The 25360-nt window shown below is 34.1% G+C and overlaps 4 protein-coding genes across 4 annotated transcripts; 3 read left to right on the top strand and 1 right to left on the bottom strand.

Moving 5' to 3' along the window:
• The first annotated feature begins 540 nt into the window (after positions 1-540).
• LOC106124602 (aldo-keto reductase AKR2E4-like) lies at positions 541-6567 on the top strand. Its single transcript, NM_001312015.1, is given in 7 exon segments — positions 541-571; positions 2945-3028; positions 4111-4293; positions 4727-4843; positions 5255-5422; positions 5571-5774; positions 6251-6567. Coding segments are annotated over 7 exon segments (996 nt in total). The 5' UTR covers positions 541-562; the 3' UTR covers positions 6482-6567.
• Positions 6568-7942: 1375 nt separating this feature from the next.
• LOC106124603 (aldo-keto reductase AKR2E4-like) lies at positions 7943-12925 on the top strand. The gene is given in 10 exon segments (NM_001312022.1): positions 7943-7965; positions 7968-7979; positions 8482-8583; positions 9242-9312; positions 9559-9658; positions 9936-10046; positions 10527-10697; positions 11129-11326; positions 11536-11644; positions 11949-12925. Coding segments are annotated over 9 exon segments (996 nt in total). The 5' UTR covers positions 7943-7965; the 3' UTR covers positions 12071-12925.
• A 369-nt stretch (positions 12926-13294) lies between these two features.
• LOC106124870 (uncharacterized) lies at positions 13295-23692 on the bottom strand. Its single transcript, XM_013321875.1, has 6 exons — positions 23570-23692; positions 15400-15623; positions 14818-14931; positions 14442-14565; positions 14035-14176; positions 13295-13519 (listed from the first exon to the last, which is right to left on the bottom strand). The coding sequence occupies exons 1-6, from the start codon at positions 23574-23576 to the stop codon at positions 13348-13350; spliced, it is 783 nt and encodes a 260-aa protein (XP_013177329.1). The 5' UTR covers positions 23577-23692; the 3' UTR covers positions 13295-13347.
• Positions 15895-21222, top strand: Rad60 (DNA repair protein Rad60). The gene is made up of 3 exons (XM_013321874.1): positions 15895-16063; positions 18663-19979; positions 20405-21222. The coding sequence occupies exons 2-3, from the start codon at positions 18959-18961 to the stop codon at positions 20470-20472; spliced, it is 1089 nt and encodes a 362-aa protein (XP_013177328.1). The 5' UTR covers positions 15895-16063; positions 18663-18958; the 3' UTR covers positions 20473-21222.
• Positions 23693-25360: the final 1668 nt, after the last annotated feature.

The raw sequence follows: 25360 nt of genomic DNA, 5'->3' as shown, positions 1-25360 counted from the left end.
AGACTGTTTAATTATTTTACTTACAAACATTTGTATTATAAGCTTTATTACTTTTGAAAATTGAGTCAAATCGCATGTTGGGTAAGGGCCAAGGGCAATTTTTTTTGTACATAAATTGCGGTGGTACTACTCAGTAGCTATATTTATGTACATATATGTACAAACTAGCCTGTATTCCTCGCTGTTAAATATTTTATATGAAGGTTTTTGAGATGATTTGATGAATACTTGAATCTCCTCAATGGATTTTAATTTTGTTACCTAAGGCCTTGTCAAGTCTGAGAAACTATTCTTTGTCAATCAGGTCTAGCTTGCTGTGGGCCTAGCACGAATATTCATGAGAATCGCCTTCGTATAGCCATCGACAAAATGTGTATTAAAAATTAATGCAGCGCCCCTATCGGACGTACAATACACTAAAATTCTCATACTAATTTTGACATAAGACACTTACGATACGAAGACGACTGTCACAAATATTCGTACTAAGCCCCCAGACTATTATATGACAAGTCACAACACAATTTGCCGGCATTCGCTTCTGTTCGCGCGCTGTGTAGTCATGACCAAGGTTAGTACATTTTTGATAATAATAATTTAAGCAATTGTTTTTTCTCTACACCGGTTTGGAAAAGATATTTAATTTTGTATGTTTTTAAAAATGATAATATTATTTTTTTTATTTATTATACAAAAACTTCACATAACAAATTAAACATCGGTTAGACAGCAGTACTAAAAACCAACAGGGTTTAAGTGTACTTACTGGTCGCTTATTAATTTATAAAATCAGCAAATTAACAAATACAGACGTTATTAACCATTTCACAATTGTATTAATTAAAAAGAATAGAGATTAAACGGTTTTTTCAAACTATAATAGGAAGACAAAAAAGCGAAACAAAAGAAAAATAGATATATAAAACAATTGAATTGTCAATTTGCAATAAATATAAGTTCTTTATTTAAAATTGCCGATTTCAAAATTCTTTTACATTTTTCTGGTTTCTTAACGATTTTTAATCTTTATTAATCTTTACTTTTAGAAATTATATATTCACTAACGATCGCCTGTTATTTTTTAGCACAGAATTAAAAATAAATAATTAGAAAAAATAAAAAGAAGTGTTTATTCTTTTCCCTTCAAAATCGGTCAATCCTTTGTCGGTAATTGTTAGAAACAAAAGTAGACAGACAAACGAAAATTCGAAAAGTTGGTTTTTTTGTCAGCAACGAAAATATATCGTGTGTACGAAATATGATTTTTTATGTATTATTTTGACATTAGATATAAAATATATAATACATATAGACAATTAAATTTTATTGTTATATAGATACATAATTATTATTAAAAATATTATAAATAGCGTTGCGAAATAATCTATCCTCGGCGGTATTTCCAAACCGCTACGACTTAGGGTCCTTTAACAAGCGTATCACCATCTCAAAGCCCCGGCAACGCATCTGCGGTTCCTCTGGTATACCTAATGTCCATGGGCGTTGAACACCTCGGTTCCCGCAGCTCGTTTGCCCCCTTTTGTTATAAAAAAAATAATAATAAGAAAAGCAATTTAATGTAAGTTATATGAATAACAAAACAGTTCGTATTTTAATATAAACATAGTTCAAATGTTATCACACATTTTTATTCAACTCATGATAATAACACAATAATATTTACAGCAAAAGTATTCAATAATATTTGTTACAGACGGAAAGAGTCGATAAGAAAGTATATAAAAATTAATTAACATTTGCATGTTTGTCCGTCTAAGGGTCCGTACACAAGCCGCAAATAAAATGCGATAAAAAAGAACTACGATTAAAAAACGCTTAATTTCACTTTACCGTCTTTTTCTTCTTTTAATTTTATTGTGTGTCTCCGATGTATGTGCACGGACCCTAATATTTACACATGACAGTTGTTCAATAAAGTATATCTAAGCTTGTGTTCTTAAGATAAAATCTCAGACAGAATTATTAAATAAAATATTTACTATTTTAGAACTTTTTCTACCTAAAAATTGTTTAAATATATTTTATGCGTTATGCGACGTTTAAAGACGTCGGTGGCTCAGTGGTCAAGCACTTGACTTGCAATCTGCAGGTCCTGGGTTCGAATCCCGCCATGTACCAATGTGTTTTTCGATTTCCGATTTACATATGTACATTTATCCGACGTTCTTAAGGTGAAGGAAAACATCGTGATGCAACCTGTACATATCTGAGAAGTAATTCAAAGATATGTGTGAAGTCAACCAACCCGCACTTGGCCATCGTGGTTGACTATGGCCTAATCACCCTAACTTAGGGTAGGCTCCGGGCCCCTCGGTGGGGACGTACAGTGAGCTGATGATGATGATGATGTTTTATGCGTACTGTTTTCTTTCAATTTCTATCATAACTTCAAATTTTTATGTCGGTTTTCATGAAAAAAATATAGTTGCATTTAATTGAAGATACATAATAATAAGGCATTATCTTTGCTATTTTACATGTCAAGGGGAACCACTTTTGAGTATTTTTACGCGAAGTTTTTACACGAATACGCGATTTTCGAGATAATTATGAGAAATGTCATTACATTTGAAAGGAAAAATATTATAATATTAACCTTTACTGCCAATTTAAGAGTATAGATAAAAAATATCGAAAGTCAAGGTAACCTTCGGGAACTAACCTTAAGTGAACTTGTGGTTAAAAATTTCTCAGACAAGATTATTAAATTTAATAAAAATAGAAATCTTTATGTCATAAAAATGCTTTATAAATTCTACTTCTATTACTGTAGGTTTCTGAGTCCTAAATCTTTGTTTAAAACATATTTTATCTCTGTCTATCAAAGATAATATGACGATTTTGAAGTCTGAAACACACGTTTAGAGATTTATGTTTTATCTGTCCTATTTTGTATATTTGTAAATTTTTAATCTGTTTACAGGTTAACATTCCGAGTTTCAAGCTGAACAATGGGCTGGAATTGCCAGCACTGGGTTACGGCACATGGCTGGGTCTTGATGATAAGGTATAAGTATAAGTAAACTAAAATCGACACACGTTACACTCAGATTCAAAAGCGAAGCATACTCAAATTTGGCTTAAGTAGGACGATGGATTGCCCGTGAGGGAGCTGCCCCGGCAAAGATGCTGACGGGATCGCGGACGAAAGAGTAAGTCTGCCCGTGGTCCCGTCCTGATGCGTTGGAGGAACAGAGAGGTTTAGTGGGTATGCCTGCCTATGGAGGAGAATCCCACATAACTACCGCGTCTCCTCCGGGGCGCGGAGTACGCATAAAGCATTCCTTTTTGGAAATAAAAAGGAAGATGGATTTTGTCATTCTTTAGTTTCCACTATTATTTATTTACACAATTTTCTCTCATTCTTTATAATAAAAATTAGTTAATAATATGTTTTTGTACAGATGTTTCGGTAATGAAAACTAGCGATTATTATCTCTATATTGTTTGAATGTTGCTATATTTTTGCATACATTTCTGACATTGTAAAAATAATTTTTATCTCTTTAAGAAATTTACAATACCTAAACGCTATCACTTGTTTTATCAAGTTGTTTGCGACTTATAACAATAATGTACTTATAAAATGCAATCAGAACTAATACAATTACAAGCTAATAAAACTTTAAGATCATATGTTTTTTTTTATTATTATTTAAATTATTATACAATAATAGTATCTACGTACGACTTTTCTTTTAAATATTAAAACAAAAGTAAAAACATAATTATGTTTATTTCTAAACTTAAAACCATTAACACTAAACGAATTAAAATAATAGATTAAGATGAAATAGCAACGTAAGCCACTTACAAACTCTATCCAATGGCGGTCAAAAGGTTAACAGTCTAACATATTCCTTAGCCTTACTTTGTTATATTTGTCACTAGCTGTTGCCAGAGACTCCGTCCGCGCGGAATTAGAAAAGAAGTTAATAAGCAACCTGTGTTCTTCCAGACTATGTTCTACATCTATGCCAAATTTAGTAAAGATCACTGGTTCACTGTTCACTGGTTTTGACATACCTACCAACATCCATCCATCTATCTAAACATTTGCATTTATAATATTAGTAAGATTAATTTTAGATGGAGTTCAATATGCAAGAAGCTCCGAAGTTGGTAGAGGCGTTGTCGTACTCCATAGACATCGGATACCGACACATCGACACAGCCGACCTCTACCGTGTTGAAAAGGAAATCGGACAAGTTGTCAAACTGAAGATTAAAGAGGGCGTTGTCAAGAGGGAGGACTTGTTTATTACCACTAAGGTTAGTAATTGCATAAGGTAGGTCTTTTATGTTTCTGATTAAACCCAGTGCATCTGTTAATGTCTCTTGTAGGGCAACAGCGAAGTGTCATAAACCAAAAGAAGTTTGGTTTACTATAAGGAAACTTTTTAGTAAAAGTAAATTGTCGTTGTCGAATCCACATTCCCTTCTCAGATTTTTTACAAAGATAAAGGAGGAAAAAGACACGTATACTTCTTTTCAAATATCTTGGCGGCTCAAGATCTTCGGCGCGCTGCAAAGTGCCCTCCCACGCATTCCGCTACACCTTAAATTACATGTAGCGATTCGCGCGAAGCTAAAAGACGCCAAGATATCTGTTAAGTTGTTACTAAAGTTGACGTCTAATGTAGCAAGTGCATTTAAAAGCAAAAGAGTAGGATATTGTTATTATGTTTTTATTGAATTCTGACAGGTGTGGCAACACAACCATCGCATAGCTGACGTGGAGAAGTCGGTGCGAGAGTCGCTAAAGCGCCTCGACATGGATTATGTCGACCTCGTTCTGATGCACTGGCCAATGTCCATATCTGTAAGTACCCCATACACCACAAGTACCTATTTGTTTAAGGTTAATTGGAGGTATCGGCGGGTAAAAGGTTAACTTTGGATTATAAGGGAGAAATATATTTGCTGTTAATTTTACTAAAACTATAAATGGGAGTGTTTACATGGATGGATGGATGTTTCATCGTCATCATCAGCTCACTATACGTCCCTACTGAGGGGCTCGGAGCGCCTAACCTAAGTCGGGTGTGATGGATGTTTGTTAGAAGGTATCTCCAGAATAGCTGCATGGATCTCGCTGAAATTTAGCAAAGATGTAGAACATAAACTGAAGAACACACAAGCTATTAAATAATAAAGCAAACTGCAACCAAAAAGTGTTTATAAAAACACTAGAACTTAAAATATTTTTTCTAGAACATTTCATTGTTCGCAGGTAGATGGCGTGGACGAGAAGATCGACTACCTGGAAACTTACCGCGGACTGGAGGCGGTGCTGCAGAAGGGACTGACACGAACCATCGGAGTTTCCAACTTCAATCTGCAACAGATGCAGCGACTGCTCGCAAACTGCAAAGTCCCGCCCGCCACAAACCAAATTGAGGTTAGAATTTTTAATTAACAATCATGTGAGAGGAGAGTAACCTATGTTTCATCCCCTTCCCTATGACCTAGTTCTATCCACATTTTAATCAAATATAACAATATGTTGGAAACCTTAAAACAAATAAAACTAGTATCTATGTTTCCAGATTAATCTAAACCTAGGTCAGAAGGAGCTGGTGGAGTATTGCCAATCAAAAGGTTTGGTTGTCGTCGCGTTTACATCATTCGGCACGATGGTACCCGGCCGCACGGTGCCCGGCAGCCCCGAGCCTAAGATTAACAATCCTACGATGGTTGCCATTGCTAAAAAACACGGCAAAGCAGTCACACAAGTCGCCTTGAGATATCTGGTAAGTGATATTAGATTTACCTATGGTTTAACTGAGACCAAACTCTGTATAAAACATATCGTCATCCCTGCCATTATGTCTCCAATCCGGTAATAATAAAGTAACGGCCCGAGCCGAGGTTCTTGAGGGAGCCCTCGAGCTTAGTTACTCTTAAACGAGGTTTAGGCTAAGTGCCATCTGCGCTCGGACACCTCAAGCCCGGTGAAGCTGCAAATGCCTCCTCAAGGCAAACAGTGGCAATTCCGTCACAAAAATGTCATTATGTTGACAAAACAGAGATATGTTTTAAACTGACATTTTAGTCTCAGAAACTCACCGTTAAATAATAGAACTGAGCCCTATTGGGTTCTGTCGTTAAGACATTTCTAGGAGAAAGTATAATATCCTTAAATCTTTTTTAATCTGTTTTTTCTATACAAATATTTAGAAAATGTATTGCGCCTTTTCATTTTTAACAGCAACATTTTTTATTTCAGTACCAACGCGGTATTGCTACTATCCCAAAATCTCTTACCAAGAGTCGTATCTTAGAAAATGCATCCATTTTCGATTTCGAATTGGACGAGAAAGACATCGCTGAAATAGCAAAGTTCGATAATGGATATCGAACTGACGTCCCCTCGTTCTGGCAGGAATACGACAACTATCCATTCGAGAAGGTACCAGATCCAGAAAAAGAAATACCTTTGGCACTCCTCAAGTGGTAAAATGGCGGGAATTTTGACGTCAATTGAATTCTTTTTTTTATTTGTTACTAAAAAAATAGTTTTTATATTCAAATTATGTTTTGAATAAATGATTTATAATTGTTTTTATTTTGTTATTTTTTAAACATTTTTTTTCAACTTTAAAATTACTTTGTCGTTCACTTGTAAAATATTAATATATAAGCGCCTGCAACTTTTTTTTTATTAAAAGTAATACAAAAGTTGCAGGCGCTTTACAATATTCATATGTAAAAAAAAATTAAACGATATAAAAGCAAATCTTTTCCTATTTTGAGAGGCGGTATTATCGTAAAACCCCGTTCGCCCAAATTTAAAGAGCCCCAGTTGATTACCAATATTTCTTTATGTTATTTTTATCCACCTTGACCAGACCTTGACTCTTAACTCTTTGTTTTTTTGTTTGAACAACATTAAGTAATCGAAATAAAAATCACTATACCAAGACCTCGGCCACAACCGCTAGTGTTCCGGGTAATTTAAACATTAATAAAAATGTTCTGAACTTCTGATTTAATTAATTCTGTTTACTCCAATTTACAATAATCACCTTGACTAAGTATATTTAAAATTGACATTGATAAAGAGTTGTTTAAGATTGTATTAAACATTCACTCAAAGCTAATATGCATTTAGAATTTAAAACAGCTATATTTTTTCCACAGACTTAGACAAAAAACTTGTTTTGCCAAAATGTTTGCCATATAATCAAACATTTCCCAATTAAGTCGACAAAAGTTACAGAGCCAAAATGACAATGCATTCTCGAAGATTTATTTTTCACATTAGTTCTCTATTTTATTAAGACGTTATGTTTTTGAGTTCTATCAATATCTTTATATATATAGAACTTAAAAATATATAAGAAAGTCGTGTTAATTACACTATTTATAACTCAAGAACGGCTTTAACTATATGGCTGAAAATTGGTAAGGAGGTAGCTTAGAGCCGGGAGAAGGACAGAGGATACTATTTTTTTTTATTTATGCCTTAAAGAGCTGCTTTTTTTAACTTATCTATACATTAAGTTTTTTTATATATCCACGCGGATAGAGTCGCGGGCGACAGCTAGTGTTATATATTTGTCTTAGTTAATCGACATCACAGAACACTGAAGAGCTGGCAGCAAACTCGGACAAAGGATTAGTATAGCTATTCAAAGGGGGAACGCTGCCAGTATCTTCAAAACCTTACCTAAAGGAACTCTTTTTAATAATATATTTTTGGTAATTATTAGTTTTTAATATATTATTTAATATCATAGATTTAAGATTATTCTGTCATAATGTTTATTTGAATTATTTGTGATTTTTAAAGAGGTTTTGTCCTTATTTTAGGTTATTTTATGTACATGGCAACATTGCGTTAGATTTACTTTTACTTCTCAAGAACATTACAATCTCAGTGGATTAGTTGTGTGCTGACAGTTCAAACTCGTGCAATGTTATTATTGTTAATATTAACACTGATGGATACAGCGGTAAATTGATTTAAATATAATTATATATATCTTACTCTTACTAATATTATAAATGCTGTTTAGATGGATGGATGTTTGTTAGAAGCTATCTCCGAAACGGCTCAACGAATCTCGTTAATATTTGCCATAGTTGTAGAACATAGTCTGGAAGAACACATAGACTACTGATTAAGTTTTTTTTTCAATACGCGCAGACGCGAATTTACACAGTTACCTGCAGGTAAAATGGAATGACCCATTATATAGTGTGAGGTGACATTTGATTCTTATTCTTAAGTAATGATTTAGGGGATTATCAGTAGACTAACAGACTTATTTTATACTAGAAGCTGTCGGGGACTTATAGCGCATAATAGTGTCACCCAGGAACAGTGTACCTTCCCAATAGTAAAAGAATTTCAAATCGGTGCAGTAGTTTCGAAGTCTATTCAATACAATATAATCTATGCCCTTTATAATATTAATATAGATTATAAATTACTAGTTAGACATTTTCTTCTAGTTATGCGACAGCAATGATGGCGGCAAAGCTCCAAGAATTCTCCTAAATGATGGCAACACCATGCCTGTTTTCGGTCTCGGGACATTTTTAGGTTTTGATGAGGTAATTATGAGTAAAAATTATATTTATATCATAAGGTAGCAAATGAGCGAGCGGCTACCCATACGTTGCCCATAGACATACGCAATTGCATATGCGTTGCCTAACTTTAATCGACGGAGGAGAGGATGCACAGAAAGAAAACATTTTCCCTTGCCATGCATCCTCTCATCCGGAATGTCCACTTCCACTTCCCATCCTTTCCTTATTAGAGAAAAAGAGTAGGAAAGGAAAGAGGACTTAATTAGGCCTCCGGGACGCCCACTCATCAGACGAAACGCGGAATTGCTTCCACTTTACGCGTGTCTTCTGTGTGGTAGTGGTATTTCACCGGGCGAGCCGGGCCAATACGTGCGAAGATGTTAAAGCGGGCTCTACCACTGTTATCCGACGTCCTTACCCTAATCACCCCTAACTTAGGGTAGGCTCCGAGCCTCTCGGTGAGGACGTATAGTGAGCTGATGATGAAGACTCTTTTGTTATAAAGTATTTTTGAATTAATTGTGATTATTAAAAGTGTATATTAAAAAAAGTGTATAATATTTAGTATTGAATTTAAGTTATGACATGTTTGTGTGTTTTGATTGATATATAGATTAAAAACACAATTATAAAAGTAGATTATATCATAATACACCATCGACAATATTTATATTTTCAGAACGGCCAAAAACAAGTTAAAGACAGCGAAGTGGAACTTCCAGTGATGTGGGCTCTTAACTCTGGATACAGGTACAATTATGATTTACGCAGAAACGGTTTTAGCTCTACTGGCGCCCTCTTTTATTAACCATGCTTTTGGTGGATTGTTATGAAACTACGCAGTCTGTGACCTATGGCGCCTCTTTCAGTAAAGCGCCCTTATTGGGCGCCCAATCGCGCCCTAACCTAAAGCCGGCCCTGTTTACTATTAAATAAAGTAATAACATGAGTGTATAGATAAACTATTGAATTAGTAATAGCAATTTTATATTACAGATTAATTGACACAGCATCTTTATATTACAATGAGGAGCAAGTCGGTCGTGGTATACAGAAATCAACTGTGCCAAGAGAAAATGTCTTTATTGTAACAAAGGTAAGAAATTTATAAATTAATCTACACTTAAGCTATATTTATTTATTCAGATAGAAAAATATAGACTCGGCAGTATACATAACTGCAATAAACTTAGTACCAATTAAAATTACTACGCTATACGTGCCCACTAAGGAGCTCGGAGCCCACTCCAAGTTACAAGTGACTAGATCATAGTCAATCACGCTGGTCCAATATCTTTGAATTTCTTCACTGAGAAGACGATAACCTAACCATGTTTAGGGTTTTTTTTAATAGTTCTCATCTTTATCTTCAGCTTGGATTAAACGAGCAGCGTCATGTATTAGATGCGTTGCGAGCGTCATTAGCCCGCCTCAACACTTCCTACGTCGATCTCTATCTAATTCATAATCCAGTAGCACTAAAGGTATGTTACAAACAAGAAGAAGACACGGAATCATAAATATAAGATATTAAGATAAAGTTTATCTACGCCGCAGTACGCCTAATTTTAGTCAGTTTTCCCTTCCCAACTTTTTATTATAAGGGATGGAAAGGAGATATGGAGTGGCATAGGAATGGAAAATATCCTCTTTATGTGCGTCCCTCTCTGTTGATTTAATGTAAGCAACGCATTTAATATGCAGATTTCTATATCAACTTCACTATTTTAGCGAATTTCAGTGACCGCTTGCTCATTTGCCGTTCGCTATAAAAAAAGCTGTCGCAATATAAAAGATGGAATCAGAGTTCGTCTATGGTACAAATGAAAGTAAATTTAATAATAATTATTACGGCATTCCAATAAACAAATGAGACTATAAAAACACTTGAAGTACGATTCTTAAAAATTGAGATTGAATACTTATGTAGTCAATTAACAGTACCTATCTGTAATTATGTACAGGCCGACCACAGTGGTTTTGATGTGGTGGACTACGTGGACACGTGGCGCAGCATGGAGGAAGCCAAGTCGCTGGGCCTCGCTAAGTCCATCGGCATCTCCAATTTCAATATCAGCCAGATCGACCGACTGCTCGAGAACTGTCAAATTAAACCCGCCGTCTTACAAGTTGAGGTAACTCAAACATGTTACAGAATTACTACACGGTATCTGCGTTGGAGTGGAAAGGTGAGGCGACCGCCCAGGGCGTCATTCGTAAGTGGCCGCTTCAGGCACCAAAGTCGGATACGAAAGGGGCGTCTGCGGAGTCCCTTAAGGAAAGCTATGTTTGGATGATTTTTCCCGAGGCCAAAAAAAGGGCGCCGCAAAAATCTCGCCCAGGGCGCCGGAAATGCTAAGACCGGCCCTGTTTCTACAGGATGTTACTAGATCGAGCTAAAACACTGTTCAATATTCTCAATGGGGAATCTCTTATGTCCCAAAGGACTGACTGTCTGATGTGGTTACAGATCGATAGCTTTGTTTTATTTTATATGCGGGTAATTTTGGTCGAACTGTTCTATTTATTGATGTCTAAAATAAAAGTTCTTTTATAATAATTGCAGGTAAATTTGAATTTAGCACAGAATAAACTAATAGAACACGTTAAAAAGGAAAACATAGCTGTTATGGCTTACACACCTTTTGGGGGTCTGTTCAGCAAGAACCCGGGACCACCGCCGCCGCGCAAAGACCACCCGGCTCTGGTCAAACTGGCCAATAAGTATAAGAAGACTACGCCTCAAATTGTATTACGTTATCTAGTAAGTAAAATTATTTTTGCTCATACGTGTTTATTACGATATTGAAATTAACGTTAAAATTATTGATTGCAAAAGTAAAAGGGTTCAAAATATATTTTGATGATATTTAGGTTCGCTTCCATAACAAAAGAACTAGAATTCGATAAACAATCTTAAGAAGTTTACAATGGCTGTATATTTATACAAAATTCTTCTTTTGTTTCTTCCAGGTCCAAAGAGGCGTAATACCAATACCGAAAACCGTTCACAAGGAACGCGTAGAGGAAAACATCGATATATTCGATTTTGAACTAACTCCCGAAGAGATGAAGTTATTAGGTAAGTTTCTATGTATATATACTACTGAAAATATCATCAATTCAGCCAGGAACAACCAAAGCTGCTTGCTGCCTTGTATTATTAAAAAAAATAAACTGTAAGGAAGAAAATCCGACACTGCACCGGTGTGCTGGCACAACACTAGCCTTATTAAATTGTCAACGTTTATGTCCCCTCACTAATCAATCTGACACTTGACTTTGTAACGAAAGCGCGCCATTCGCGCCAAAGGATTCTAACTAATAACATCTAAAAAAGTAGTTTTTAGCACAGATAGCACTAAACTAGTTACGTTTCGTTTCAGCGGAATTCAACAAAGACTATAGAACAGTGTGGCCGAGCTTTTGGCAGGACCATCCTTACTACCCATTCGAAAAGAAAGACGTACCTGACGCCGACATATTTAAAGCTGGATTGAAAGAATAAAAAACAATCTATAATATTCTCCGACGAAAAGTGTTGACTTTAAAGAACCCATTATAAATATGTCTTACACAAATAAAACTATAAATAAGTGTAATTTTTCATAGATCTTGCTAATATTATAAATGAGAATGTTTAGATGTATGGATGGATGTTTGAAGGTATCTCTAGAACGGCTGAACAGATCACGATGATATTTGGCATATACATAGAACATATTCTGGTTGAACACAAAGGTTACTAATTATGTTTTTTAATTCCGCGCGGACGGAGTCGCGGGCGACAACTAGTATTTTTATAAACCTATGTAGACGATGTTTGAAATGTGCTTATACAAGTAAACTCTTCAATAATAATTACTCATATTTTTTATCAATGTATTTAAAACAAAAACCTAACCTATAAAACCGGCCGGCTAAAAACCTTTTAAATCGATGCATATTGATTTTATCACTTATCTTTCAACTTTTTTAATTATTTATTGTAAATTAAAGATTACAAGGATTTATTTTCCCGACCGATAATATTAAATCTGATACAAAAATTTTCAATAATAAAATCAAAAGACAATATCTTTATTCGATAAAAATCTTTATCAATAAAATTAAAATCAAAAACATTAATACGCGATGTATTTTATTTAATTAAATTAGAGGCGATCGATGATTAAAAAAACAAAACAATAAATCGTCATATTATTTTATTATATTTATAAAAACACAGATTATAAATATTGAGTTTGGTTTACAATATGTTATCTGTGGTCAATGACATCTCGCAAAGAGCCACAGAATAATCAAGTCATTTGAATATAATTCCGCGACCGCTTTTACAAAAATGCAATATTTTATATAATACTGTGTGTTATATACATTTAAACTAAATAAATAAATATTTATTTTACATAACCTCTTAACTGGTTGCCAACAATTACCTTATTATAGAGATTGCTATTAATTTTAAATTGCCGTATTATTTTACGAAGACCAAAATTTTACTTTACATTTTAAAAAAATGTTTTTTTTTAATATTGTTTATACTGTAATTATTATTTATCAAAAAATATGAACACAAATTCGATTTCTCTGCAATGTCACATTTAAATATAGGTTACAATTAATCATTTAATAATTAGATTAACAAAAGAATTAATAAAAAATAAGATGTAACAGAACAGAACATTTTGAATATAAGCCAAATATAAAACTGTCAAAAGAAGCACAGATTATATTTTAAAAAAACATACGTTATTGTTTTGGTCTTCTATAATTGTTTATGGTTTATTTGACTTTGATGAACTCGCTTTTCAACTCGTCTTCTTGTTCAACTTGACACGTGATGTTCGCTTCGAAGTCACACTGCTGGGTCCTCTCGTTGAAAAAGAGGCCGTCCGTGCAGTATGCCACTTGTGGCACACCGTTCATGCAGCGCCAGTAACGCTGGCAGTCACCCCTGGAACATCATACATCTTATAAGTATAATTGTACAATTAAAGAATTAAATTCGCTTCATAAAAAAAGCAATCCTGTCAGACAAGAGCAATTAAATTAGCTGATAAGGTATTTTGCTACAAATTTTTGACCTTGTGTTTTGTTAGTCAAAGTAAACCTCGAGGGCACAGTCAGGTACACATTTATAAAGGTTCAAAAACTCGCATATGCTTAGGGTTTCAAAAATATAAATGCTATCCTTCTGTATACGATCCGACCACGGATATATGGTATTGACGAAGATCTGCAATCGTATTTTTTAACCAAAGGTAAAGGCATGTTTGTGTAGCTGACTGTACTTGTAGAAAATGTTTAATTTATCCGACAGCCAATCGTTTGAATCGTTAATCTTTTGTAAAATAGTCACAAAGTAGAACCACAGATTAAAAAATGAAGGAACTATCAAAATTGAACTTAATTAAATGCAACCGACTCGGAGCCTTCATACAAAAATATGACATTGTAAACAGTACTCACTTGTAAGGCACTTGTCTGGAAGCGGAGTCGGCTCTGAAGCAGTTGAGAATAATGTTGTTACCAGTGCTACGAGGGGGAGTTTCCAAAGAGAGCGGTCGCACTGCGTTCAGCACCGCGTCTGCTGTCAAACTGACAACGGAACCTGGACAGCAAAGAGTTTTTATTATAGAAACAAGAAACATAAGCCTGTCTTTTCCACAGATACCAAAAAATGCGAATATTTTAATGGATGGATGGATGGATGTTTGTTAGAAGAGTTTGCCAGAACGGCTGCATGGATCTCGCTGAAATTTGACAATGATGTAGAACATAGCCTGGTAGAATACATAGGCTGCTAATGAAGTCTTTTTATGTCCCGAGTAAAGGGCGAAAGCTAATATAAATGTGATGCTGTTCAAGTAACTTACCATCGGAATGCTTGTCGGCGTTATCAGAGAGCCAGTCGAAAGCCTCCTCTCCTGATCCTTCCACGTCATTATCTTCAGGCAAGTTACGGAGTATGCAATTCGTATCTCTCGGCCAGTTACATGTCTGCAAAAATTAAAACAAATGCTTCTTAGAGAAAGGTTTGACAACGCATCTCAAACTTCGAATGTCTATGGGCAGCGGTCGCTTCTCTTTTAAGGCGAATTCAGGTGCTCGTTTGCTATCTTTTGACATAAAAAGAAACTTATAATTTCGTTGTTTTAATTAATATTTGTTACTTCTATCAATATTATTATAATTGACTAAAAGTCTTATCATGTACGCTATATTTAAATTATAACCAAACAAAACTATTACCTGTCTCTCGAAATCGAAGTAAAGTCCACCGGCACATACAAACAGGACCTCCTCGCCGTGCGCGCACATGAAGAACTTCGTGCAGTCCGTGAAGTGAGGCAATAAAAGGAATATCTGTAACAATAATATAAGCCTAAATAACGTTAAGAAAGTGTAAACAACGCCGGCGTCAGATTAGGGAGCGGATAGGCGACCGCTCAGGACGCCTGACAGAAAGGGGCGCCACAGTTCTAAAAAGTAAATGATTCAATGGACAGATACTCCAGTAAAGTTTGCCCATAAAGATATTTTTCTCGCATACATGTTTTTATAAGCAAGTTTATAACAAACTAGCTGTCGCCCGCGATTCTGTCCGCGTGGAATTAAAAATAAAACTTATTAGTCTATGTGTTCTTGCAGACTATGTTATATATCTATGCCAAATTTCATCGCTATCTGTTCAGCCGTTCTGAAGATACCTTCAAACAAATATCCATCCATCGATCCATCTCAACATTCATATTTATAATATTAGTAAGAAGTAAAATACGTACATAAATTTCTGGAAAAATCTGTAAGCTATAGGATTAATGGTGCATTTACCTGTCCCTGTGGATCACAAGATAGAGTATTAGGATCGACACCTTCGAACGGTTTATAAGGAGTTATGGATTCTGTTCCGTTCGCTTTGGTGGTGGGTTTAGCAGTGGTGGTCGTGGTAGCAGCAGTGGTGGTGACTTTAGCGGTAGTAGTCTTCTCTGTGGTGCTGGGCTCTGCGTCACCAGCAAGAACAGATCCCAATAGGAACAGTATAGGTACTAGTTTTCCTGCAAACAAATGAACGACGGTTAGTTCTTTCTAATGCCCTGTTTACATTATTCCAGTCCAGCGGATGACCGCTGCATTTACAACTGGAATAATGTAAATTGTGCATATGGCGATGATAACGATCTGATAAATTACGTTTTGGTTAAAAAAAAATTAATTCATAAAACATCATAATTTCTTTAGTTATCTAGAAAAATAGAGATATATGTTTTGTGTAAATGTTTCAGCAGTGGGAACTCATAAAGACAATGTCAACGTACAAGTTCAACAATTTCAAGGACGCGTGACGGAAATCAAAAATCAAGATCCATTAGCAATAGCTATATTATATAGATAAACCGACGATAGATTATCGACGGATCAGATATGGATTTTACGATCGAAAATTTCACGTACGAAACCAAGAAACTTCATCATTTTCCTCATACGCTACCAAACGGTAAGACAAAATGAAGCTAATAATTAGTAAAAAAAACTCGGAAACAATTACAATCAACTAGCTGTCGCCCGCGACTCCGTTTGCGCAGTATTAAAAAAACATAATTAGTAGCCTATGTGTTCGTCCAGATTATGTTCTATATGTATGTCAAATTTCATCGAGATCCGTTCAGCCGTTCTGGAGATACCTTCAAATAAACATCAGTCCATCCATCGATCCAAACATTCGCATTTATATTAGAAAGATAGTATGATGTAGATACTTTTAATTATATTCAAATTGTCATAATCTCTCTGTCTTTATCACATTCTATAGTTAGTAATGGGTAACTTAAATAAAATGACCTGCAGAATTTACATTTCGCTTGTGTGCAACAGATCATTGTACCGACTCGCAGATCAGTTCAATTTTTACCTACATAGAGTTACGATCACTCTCTCTGCTACTCGCATGCTAGTACGATTATAGTTCATCGCGTTGAGCCGTAAACCACCAAAGTTGTTGAGCTGCAGCTCAACTTTGAGCCTATGCAAGCTGAGCTTTTGAATCGGTTCATAGATTTACATACGAGTAATTCATATTTTCTTAGACCTACAACTTCTTTTATATAATAATATATTTCTGATTTAAATCTACACATTTTAGTTTTGGGAAAGATTGTTATAAAATCTTATACAAATATACTTTGTATCGCCTGTCACATCTTGTGGTTCATTATCATGTTAAATTCTGTCCACTTATCCCTAAGTACTTGTAAGTGAATGTTTTTCGTGAAGTGTAAAAGTTGAGTGGATACTAATTATAACTTTATTGTCCGCATGTTAACACTTAATTGATGTGGACACTTGAGTTTGTAATATAGATCCGATCAGATTAGATTAGATTACGGATCGGCAATCGTTTAAACTTTAAAGAACAATTTAGAGAATAGATAATGCATTTTTATTGATAAAGATCATGCTAGACTGCATTAAATACCAACAAAGCAAAAAGTAGATAAGTTTTTAATAACCGACTTCATAAAAGGAAATAATTAACAATTCGTATTTATTTTACATCCAAAAATAACTGTTATTTAACAATATAATAATTCACGGAGTAAATTTTTAACTTCCGCACATAAAATTGCTAAATGGTTAATTAACCGACGGTCTTAATTAAAGGTTAAAGGATTTAAATTCCGTTCATGTAGATATGTCATAAACATACATGGTAGAATAACACATTATAAATGGACTGGCTATAAGACGTAATATTTTGTGCCTATTTGATTTTCGCCATTTTGGCGCTGATGTTAGCGATTTGCATCGGTGATGAGGAATCGAAGTAATAATATATATAGAATAACTGTCACGCAACCAACAGGCAATTTTAAATAGAAAGGAATCAAAAGCTACATCTGTTGGTGAACATTGGTCGACAATTATAGCGGCAGTTAATCTTGCAGACTAAATAAAAAAAAAGTAAATAAGACGCAAAACTCTAAATTATGATATAGAGATAAAATTTAATGCAATATTAAACATTGCACAATCATATCAATGAAAGCCTATAATAAAGTCCGTGATTAAAAATCACAGACAGTATTAATGTAATCTCCTTGTCAAAATGGCCGACCGTGATTTAAATGATTGCGATGACAGATTGCATAAAAAAAATTGTTGTGTTATTTATACGTCGACTTTAAATTGCTTCGGTAATATTAATTTTGTTTCTAAAACATGTTAAACTTTTACATAATATACGATAATCACTTTGTCACATTTTCTTTACTAATCATTTTACATTTCATAGGACCAAAATAATAAAAAAATGACGCGAAACGAGGTGTGCTGAGTAAAAGATAGAAGTCATACAACAGTATTAAATGTTCTTGTTATCGTTACGAACTTCAATGCCTAAATAAAACCGTATACTAAGTGATTTTAAGACTAGAAACAACTTTTAGAAACCATAACTAAGAATTTATTAACCAATAGTACTATACAATGATATCGAACGATAAGATACAATACTTAGATATTTTGAAGAATATTTTCCTCAATATTTAAATTATTATAAATTTCTGTCATAGCATCCGGCTTAGAAGTACGTAAACATTCTCGATTATATTTTTATTACTAAATCCGTGCAAATTTTAAACTAAAATATCAAGCGGTAATATGACTATTATTCCTAATCATTGATAAGATAGTGACGTTATTGATGTATGTCGCCTCTTTATTTGATTTTTACAAACGATTTCAACACAAAAACACGTGTAATTACCACGTATCTGATTTCTTTGATATAAAACGCGACTGCAATCACGGACACTAAAATTGTTTTTATTTTCTCTTTGTATTTCAATTCTTGTTGCGCGATATCATAAGAACAATTCTTTTGTTTAAAGTTAAAGACGAGTAAAATTTGTAAGCTATGTAAGCTGCAACGAAAAGTTTCATTCCATGTTACCGCTTACCATGTTAATTCAATTTTTCCCCTCATTATCCGTACCTGTGCAAAGATATTGATAATCGGCGCGCCTAACGCGAAAAAAAACTACCTGGCTTAAGGAAACAATAAAACTTTTATCAACAAGAAACATAATTTTTCTCAGAACAAAAACTCCGAACCATAGACGAAATAAATTTAATCTACATCAAAGCTGCCAGTGTCTGTCATCTGTCAAGTCAATTGTCAATGTCAAATGTCAAGATTAAGCTCGATCACCAGTCAAAGAAGAGATTGAATTCAAAATATAAATTCAGTCGCATGAAAAAATACCCAAAAATCCTCTTAATTCCTACAATCCTGTTGTGTTAAATTATGCTATGGATTCCTGATAAATTTATTCGGCCAAAAGCATATTTAAATAATTTGAATAGTGCATAATCGTTTCAATTTACGGCAAAGATGATTTCCTCGTCTGATTCAGAAGAGGACTGTTACAGTAACGCAGCTTTGAAACTGGAAAAACTTAAAAATGCATACAAAGACGATAAATTGGATAATTCAAGTTTCCTAAATGAATCTTCAGATGTCGAAGTTGTTACTGATAGAAAAGTTAGTAAACAAGCACCCAAAATTTCAATAAACTTAACTAACGAGGAAGAACAAGATGATTTGGAACTAGAAAAAATTCTAAAGTATTCCACAAGACGCCAAACTCGATCTTCGACGAGAAGAAAACAATCAGATCCTGTTATTAATGAAATACTAGATACAAGTTTGAATAAAACTGTTTCCACAAGGAAGCGTAAACAAACTACAAAAAACAAGACAGTTGTAACTCCAAAGAGCACTCCAAATAGAGGTAGAAAGAGAGGTAGAGGCAGAGCTGGAAGAGAGAGACATAGTCAAATGTCTGATTCTATACCAATAATTAGTGTTGGTAACACACTAGAATATGAAGACCCATTAGAAGGTCAGAGACTATTTAGCAAAGCAAATAACAGTGATAATGTTGTATTACTAGATGATAGTGATGTTTTAGATGAAAATGAAGAGTTATCTGTGAAAGTATATTGGAGAAGTTCTGATTATTATCCATTTAAAATACGTAGATATCAAAAACTCACACCAATATTCAGATATTTCGCACAGAAAGAAAATGTCAGTGAAAATAACTTACTATTCATGTACAATGATAAAATATTAAAAGCAGATGATACTCCCGATTCAATTAATTATAGCATTGTGAAGTTTATAGATGGAGGTGTTATAAATCGAGATGTAACTAAATTAGTGAATGGTAAAACAATAGATAATGGTAAAGGTATTCAGATTAAATTTCAGTGTCAAAATACGAAGAAACCTTTAGAAATAATGGTACAACCAAAGGACAAGCTTTCCTTAGCCATGATCAAATGTGCGGAACATTTGGAGATGCCTTTAAACAAACTTAAGTTTGTATTCGATGGCGACAGCATTACTGGTATGTATCTTACATTCTACTAATATTATAAATGTAAATGTTTGGATTGATGGATGTTTGTTAGTAGATATCTCCAAAACGGCTGCCTGGATCTTGCTGAAATTTGGCTAAGATGTAGAATATATTCTGGAAGAACACATTGCTTTTAAAGCGTTGACAGCTAGTATAGTTTTTTTTTTTTCATCACACAGAATTTTGACATAGTTAAACTTTGGCATTCAACTAGTTAATCATACATTCTCCCTATGTTCTACAGTCGTAGTACATATTAATTCATATTAGGGATCACCCATTGGTTCAAATTCATCCATAATTCTAAATCTTTTTTTTTGTTATGTTTCATCTCATCATATTTCCGGTTCATTCGTTTTGCAATTTCCTTGGGGTATGAAGTTTTCATAAATTAATATGGTGATATTTTCTAGGTACTATGACCCCCGAGGAATTAGAACTGGAAGGTGGTGAGTGCATTGATGTGAAGATCATTAGCTGATGCTGTCTGAATTTAGATATATAGACCCATCTAATGAAAAGAGTTACATCTTTTAACATCCCATAGAGATGTAGATGTAACTTTTTTGTTGAAAGTCTGATGAATAAGAAGCAATATTTTTTTGCCAATATAATTACCTAAATATTATTGAATTCAGTAGTGTTAGGGTAGGGCGACAGCCCAGGGCTCCGGGCTCAAGAGGGCACCAGAGTCAGATGTAAATGGGTGCGTGTAGTGTCCCCGAAAATTCCCTATCTATGGAAGATTTTCCCCGATATCAGAAAAATGGGGTGCCTCTCCCAGGGTACCAGAAATGCTAAAACCTGCCCTGATTGAATTAAATATTCAATGATAAATGTTTTAGAAGTAAATATAGTTTGTTATTGGTGAGCCGATTAACCTATTGATGTTTTTTGGAATGTTTTTTTTATTCTACGGATTCTGGTCAACTGGGGATTATTAGCCAGTGTTTGACGAACACATCCTTAATTGTATATTATTTTAAACTTTATTTTATTACTTTTTTTTGAATATCTGGTTTTTGTACTAAGAGATAATAATGCCCGGTTCATATTATTCCAGCTAAGTTACAAGTGGAACAATTTAAACTCACACTGGTCTAAATTAATGTTTTATTGACTGAATTTAAACAATTATTTTATAATTAAAAATGTTGCTGTGTCACGTAAATATTTCTGTATGTGATTGTTTGGGTCTATGCTTATTCTTTAATTAATTGATTTTTTTTTTTAATGTAATTTCTAATGGCCATTTTTTTAAATGATAAAGTAAGTTATTTCGTCTTGTAAATATTTATTTTTTTATTAAATTAGTTTACGCATGAATATTTGTATTTTATATTTATTTAAATTCCCTTATAAAAAGAATAACATTGGATTTGAACAAGTTGCCAGCCTCTGTTTTTCCGTCCAAATTTGATATTGGGACCTTCAAAAGTAGAGTGAATAGGCACTTACTAAGCTAGCGCGTACCATCTTTCGACCAAATCTCTACTTCACCAGGTGGGATCGTGGTCAAGCGCTAGCTTATAAAACGTAAAAAAAAAAAACATTGTATGGGCACTATACAAAACCCAAAACAGATAACCACAGAACAACGATTATACAGCACGCACTCTTTTATGAATAAAGGGCGACACGCATAGACTTCGATACTCTGTGTAGAAAACCCTCAATTTTAACACACGATTGTCCAAATGTACTTAGGTTTAGAACACTGGTTACTAACCAGTGGTCAGCAGAAGACCAAATATTGTCCGCCAATGATTTTAAATTTAGCGAGCGTTTGCTCATATGCGGGACCTCCAGCTCAGGTAAGACAACACAATATAGTGCACGATTTGTGAACTCAGCATAAAAAAAGAATTATTTTAGACGATTTTCACTTTTTACATAGGTCCTGCTAACAAGAATAAAAATTGATCCTTGACCAAGAATAGGTTGGGTACCCCTGCTTTAAAGCGTCCAATAATCAAGCCGCGCTGTTTATTGCGCAATTGAATTTTATTTATACTATAATATTTCCGTTCACCTTATCTATACAATAAATAGTGTTTAAGGGCGTCATATGAAAAACATCTATAATTATTTTATCTATTTACTAGCTGTCGCCCGCGACTCCGTCAGCGCGAAAATTGAAAAAAAATATAGATCGCAGCGTAATGTTATATAGGCTAAAGCCTTCCTCTATAAATGGACTATCCAACAAAAAAAGAATTTTTAAAATCGGACTAGTAGTTCCTCTTCCGCTTTATAATATTAGTATAGCACAAGAAAATCTTATAAAAAATATTTTGGGGGAGACTTAGAACAGAAAAGAAAGTCTGGAAAGTTGCTTGACAATCTCATTCAATTTGAAAAATAGAGAAACTAGCGGGTTGGAGCAACTTACTGTTGATTTCTGAAACCAAAATCTTAGTATAAAACATGTCTCCATCTCTGTCATTATCTTTGACATAGATGAAGCAATATATTTTTTTCAACTTATATTTTGTGCTTTCAACATTTCAGTATAAGTTGAAATTGCGTACTTCAATTCCCACTAGTTTTAGACATTGTTAGTAAGAATCTTTTGGCGCGAATGGCGCGCTTTCATTACCAAGTCAAGTGTCAGAATGATTAGTGAGGGGACATAAACGTCGACATTTTAGTAAGGCTAGTGTTGTGCCAGTACACCGGCACACTATCGGATTTTCTTCCTAACACTAGCCAGGTCCCGCCTGCTTTAAGAATGGTGCTTTAAATCCTACGCTAAGTATGCATTTTTATTCATCCCTGGTTTATAAATTTTATACAAGAAACAGGAAATAAGAATTTTCTGTGACGCTCTATTTTGATGCCGTAATCGTCGTATATTTACAAAGACGTAAGTTCAAATTAACTAATTTTCAATGTAGATTTTTACATCATCTTGTTTCCCATCTGTGATCCTTTCTAAACGTATTAGTTCGATATTAGGCAATAATCTTTCGCTATTAAATTTAGAAAAATAACAAGAACTTTACTTAAAAACTATGATTTTTATCGTTACATATTTTTCCAAAATGTTAGTTTAAATTATTGGATCAGTCACTGGATGCAATACGAGGACAACATACTATGAAAGTCATTGTGGAAGACCTAATTTCAAGTCATTGATGGCTAAGGATAATGTATGGATTTACCTTGACTTGTCCAATTCGGTGAATCATTGCGTAATTATGACGTTAATGGAATTCCCTAGATTTAGAATCTACTAGTAATAATATATTCTGGATAAGTTCAGTCAGATTATAGTTAAAATGCTCTAAATAGGAGAGAAAGAAATAGTCAAAAAAAATAAATTATTACGACATTTAAGATGAAAAAAGCTGCACATATTTAAAAAGAAAATAAAGATGTCAACCAATCATAGGGTCAGCGTTGTTGATGAAGGCCTAGGCGACCCGTAACTTAAGTAGGCGCCGTGCCCTTAGTAGGGACGTACTTAAGCTGAAAACGACTTTTTTACGCACAATCTACGTTCTAGATATGTTTTCTAAAAATAGATGCACAGAAATTTTAAAAAAATAAAACCGTTAACCATAGATTATACGCACCAATCATGATGATCTTGTCACAAACAAATCACGTGTGGCACTTTGTCACTTATTTCCTTTTATAGGATGAAGTTTATAAAAGTTTTCACACCGCGGTCTTTTCTTTGGATCTGCTCATAGACTGTCCAACTATTACCATTCGTTAATACCTATATACGCGATTATTTTAATATACAATATTCTATTTGCAGTTCTATAAATATATTATAACCTTTAATCCGTTTTGTTAAAGTCTATAATGTATCTTGTGAGTGAATATTTCAAATGTATAGATAATGTATGAGGAAGAATTTTTCTTTCAAGGGATTAATTTAAATTATCAACTGATAACGCGTTAATAATTCAATTGATAAGTGTCAACGGCTTCTTTTGTATAACAATGAGTTCTTAAAATGAAGATCATGGATCAATGGGAACTTAAACGGAAATTGTAACTTGCAGACAACAAAGATGATGTAAAGTTTGTAACATCTACTTTAAGTAAGACTATTTACAGACGTGCGTCACTTAATGTCCAACGCCCTGGGCAGTCGCCTAAACTCGCTGTAAACTAACGCCGGCCCTGCTCTTTTCCGTCCCAGTCTCTAATACGAAAGCTCAGAATGAAAGACTATTTTATTTTACTCCCTACCGATATTATTTCTTTGTAAATGATAGAGTGGTCGATTCTTGGTGTATGTAGAGCATTAGTATGCATGTATGGCCGGCTCGATCAGTGCAATACAACGACCATACAGAAAATAGACGTCAAGTGGAAGTGACTCCGAGTTTCGTGTGTTGCGTGTGCGTGAATCCTCTATTTCTCTAATACCCTAAACATCTCTAACTCTGTTATCTATGACGTAACTTTCTAATATCAAATAGCTAAACTACTGTATTATAGAATTCCAGTTTGATAATAAAATAAATATCTGTAAATAAGATCTAATTTGATCAGAATTATGAAGATTATAATTGCTTTATTACTCATAGGGGCGTAAGTTCATTGTTGATATAATTAGCGACCAAATCATAGACAATGAGTATTAACTTTGTATTAGGCCTAAAATTGGTAGTGACGTATTATTACTAGATTAATAGCGGTTTGGGGTTAGGTTATTTTGAAAGACCCATTGCGGGTAAGCACTTGCGGTAGTGTATCTCGCCGCTGTAATTCTTTGTCCCATCAATAATTGTGCTCTACACATCTGTCAATTGATTCAATAAATTTTGACATTTTTTATTTTTAAAACTAACTTTTTAAAAGTAGAAGGTGGCAAACAAGCAAGCTGCCAATTTAAATCACTAAAATAATATAGTACGCTAATCGTAGCCATGTTTTTACATGGCTACGATTTATTTCTAACTTTTAAGGCTAGATAATAGCTAAGGATGTGTAGAGGAATAATTTTATTTCTTTTATCCCACTTCCCCTTCCCTAGTATTTCTTATTAGTGTTAGGAAAAAAATCCGTCATTGTGCCGCCGTACTGGCGCAACACTAGCCTTACTAAAATGTCGACGTTTATGTCCCCTTACTAATTCTGACACTAGACATTGTAACGAAAACGCACGATTCGCGCCAAAGGATTCTAATTAATAATGTCTAAAATGAGAAAATGGAAAATCTTTATTTTCATAAATTTTTATTCTATCACCTTTTCGAAGTATTGCGTGAAGATAACCTTTGTTTTCATGATCACGTTCATGATTCAAGATTATATTGATAATTATAATTACTTTTCAATATTAATTTAATTATATTAATATACAAGTAAACATGAAAATAGTTTTAGTTACGTTTTATCTAATC

This window comes from Papilio xuthus, unplaced genomic scaffold (genome assembly GCF_000836235.2).
Source record: "Papilio xuthus unplaced genomic scaffold, Pxut_1.1 DF825946.1, whole genome shotgun sequence".
Lineage (NCBI taxonomy): Eukaryota > Metazoa > Arthropoda > Insecta > Lepidoptera > Papilionidae > Papilio > Papilio xuthus.
This window is presented reverse-complemented; position numbering and strand designations above follow the sequence as displayed.

Excerpts from the sequence above, each read along its gene's own strand:
- Rad60 (XM_013321874.1), top strand. The coding sequence starts at position 18,959 with ATGATTTCCTCGTCTGATTCAGAAGAGGACTGTTACAGTAACGCAGCT. Across the intron at positions 19,980-20,404 it reads CGATGGCGACAGCATTACTG|GTACTATGACCCCCGAGGAA; the intron begins GTATGTATCTTA and ends GATATTTTCTAG.
- LOC106124870 (XM_013321875.1), bottom strand. Across the intron at positions 14,566-14,817 it reads ACTTCGATTTCGAGAGACAG|ACATGTAACTGGCCGAGAGA; the intron begins GTAATAGTTTTG and ends TAATTTTTGCAG. Across the intron at positions 14,177-14,441 it reads CGCCGACAAGCATTCCGATG|GTTCCGTTGTCAGTTTGACA; the intron begins GTAAGTTACTTG and ends TTTGCTGTCCAG.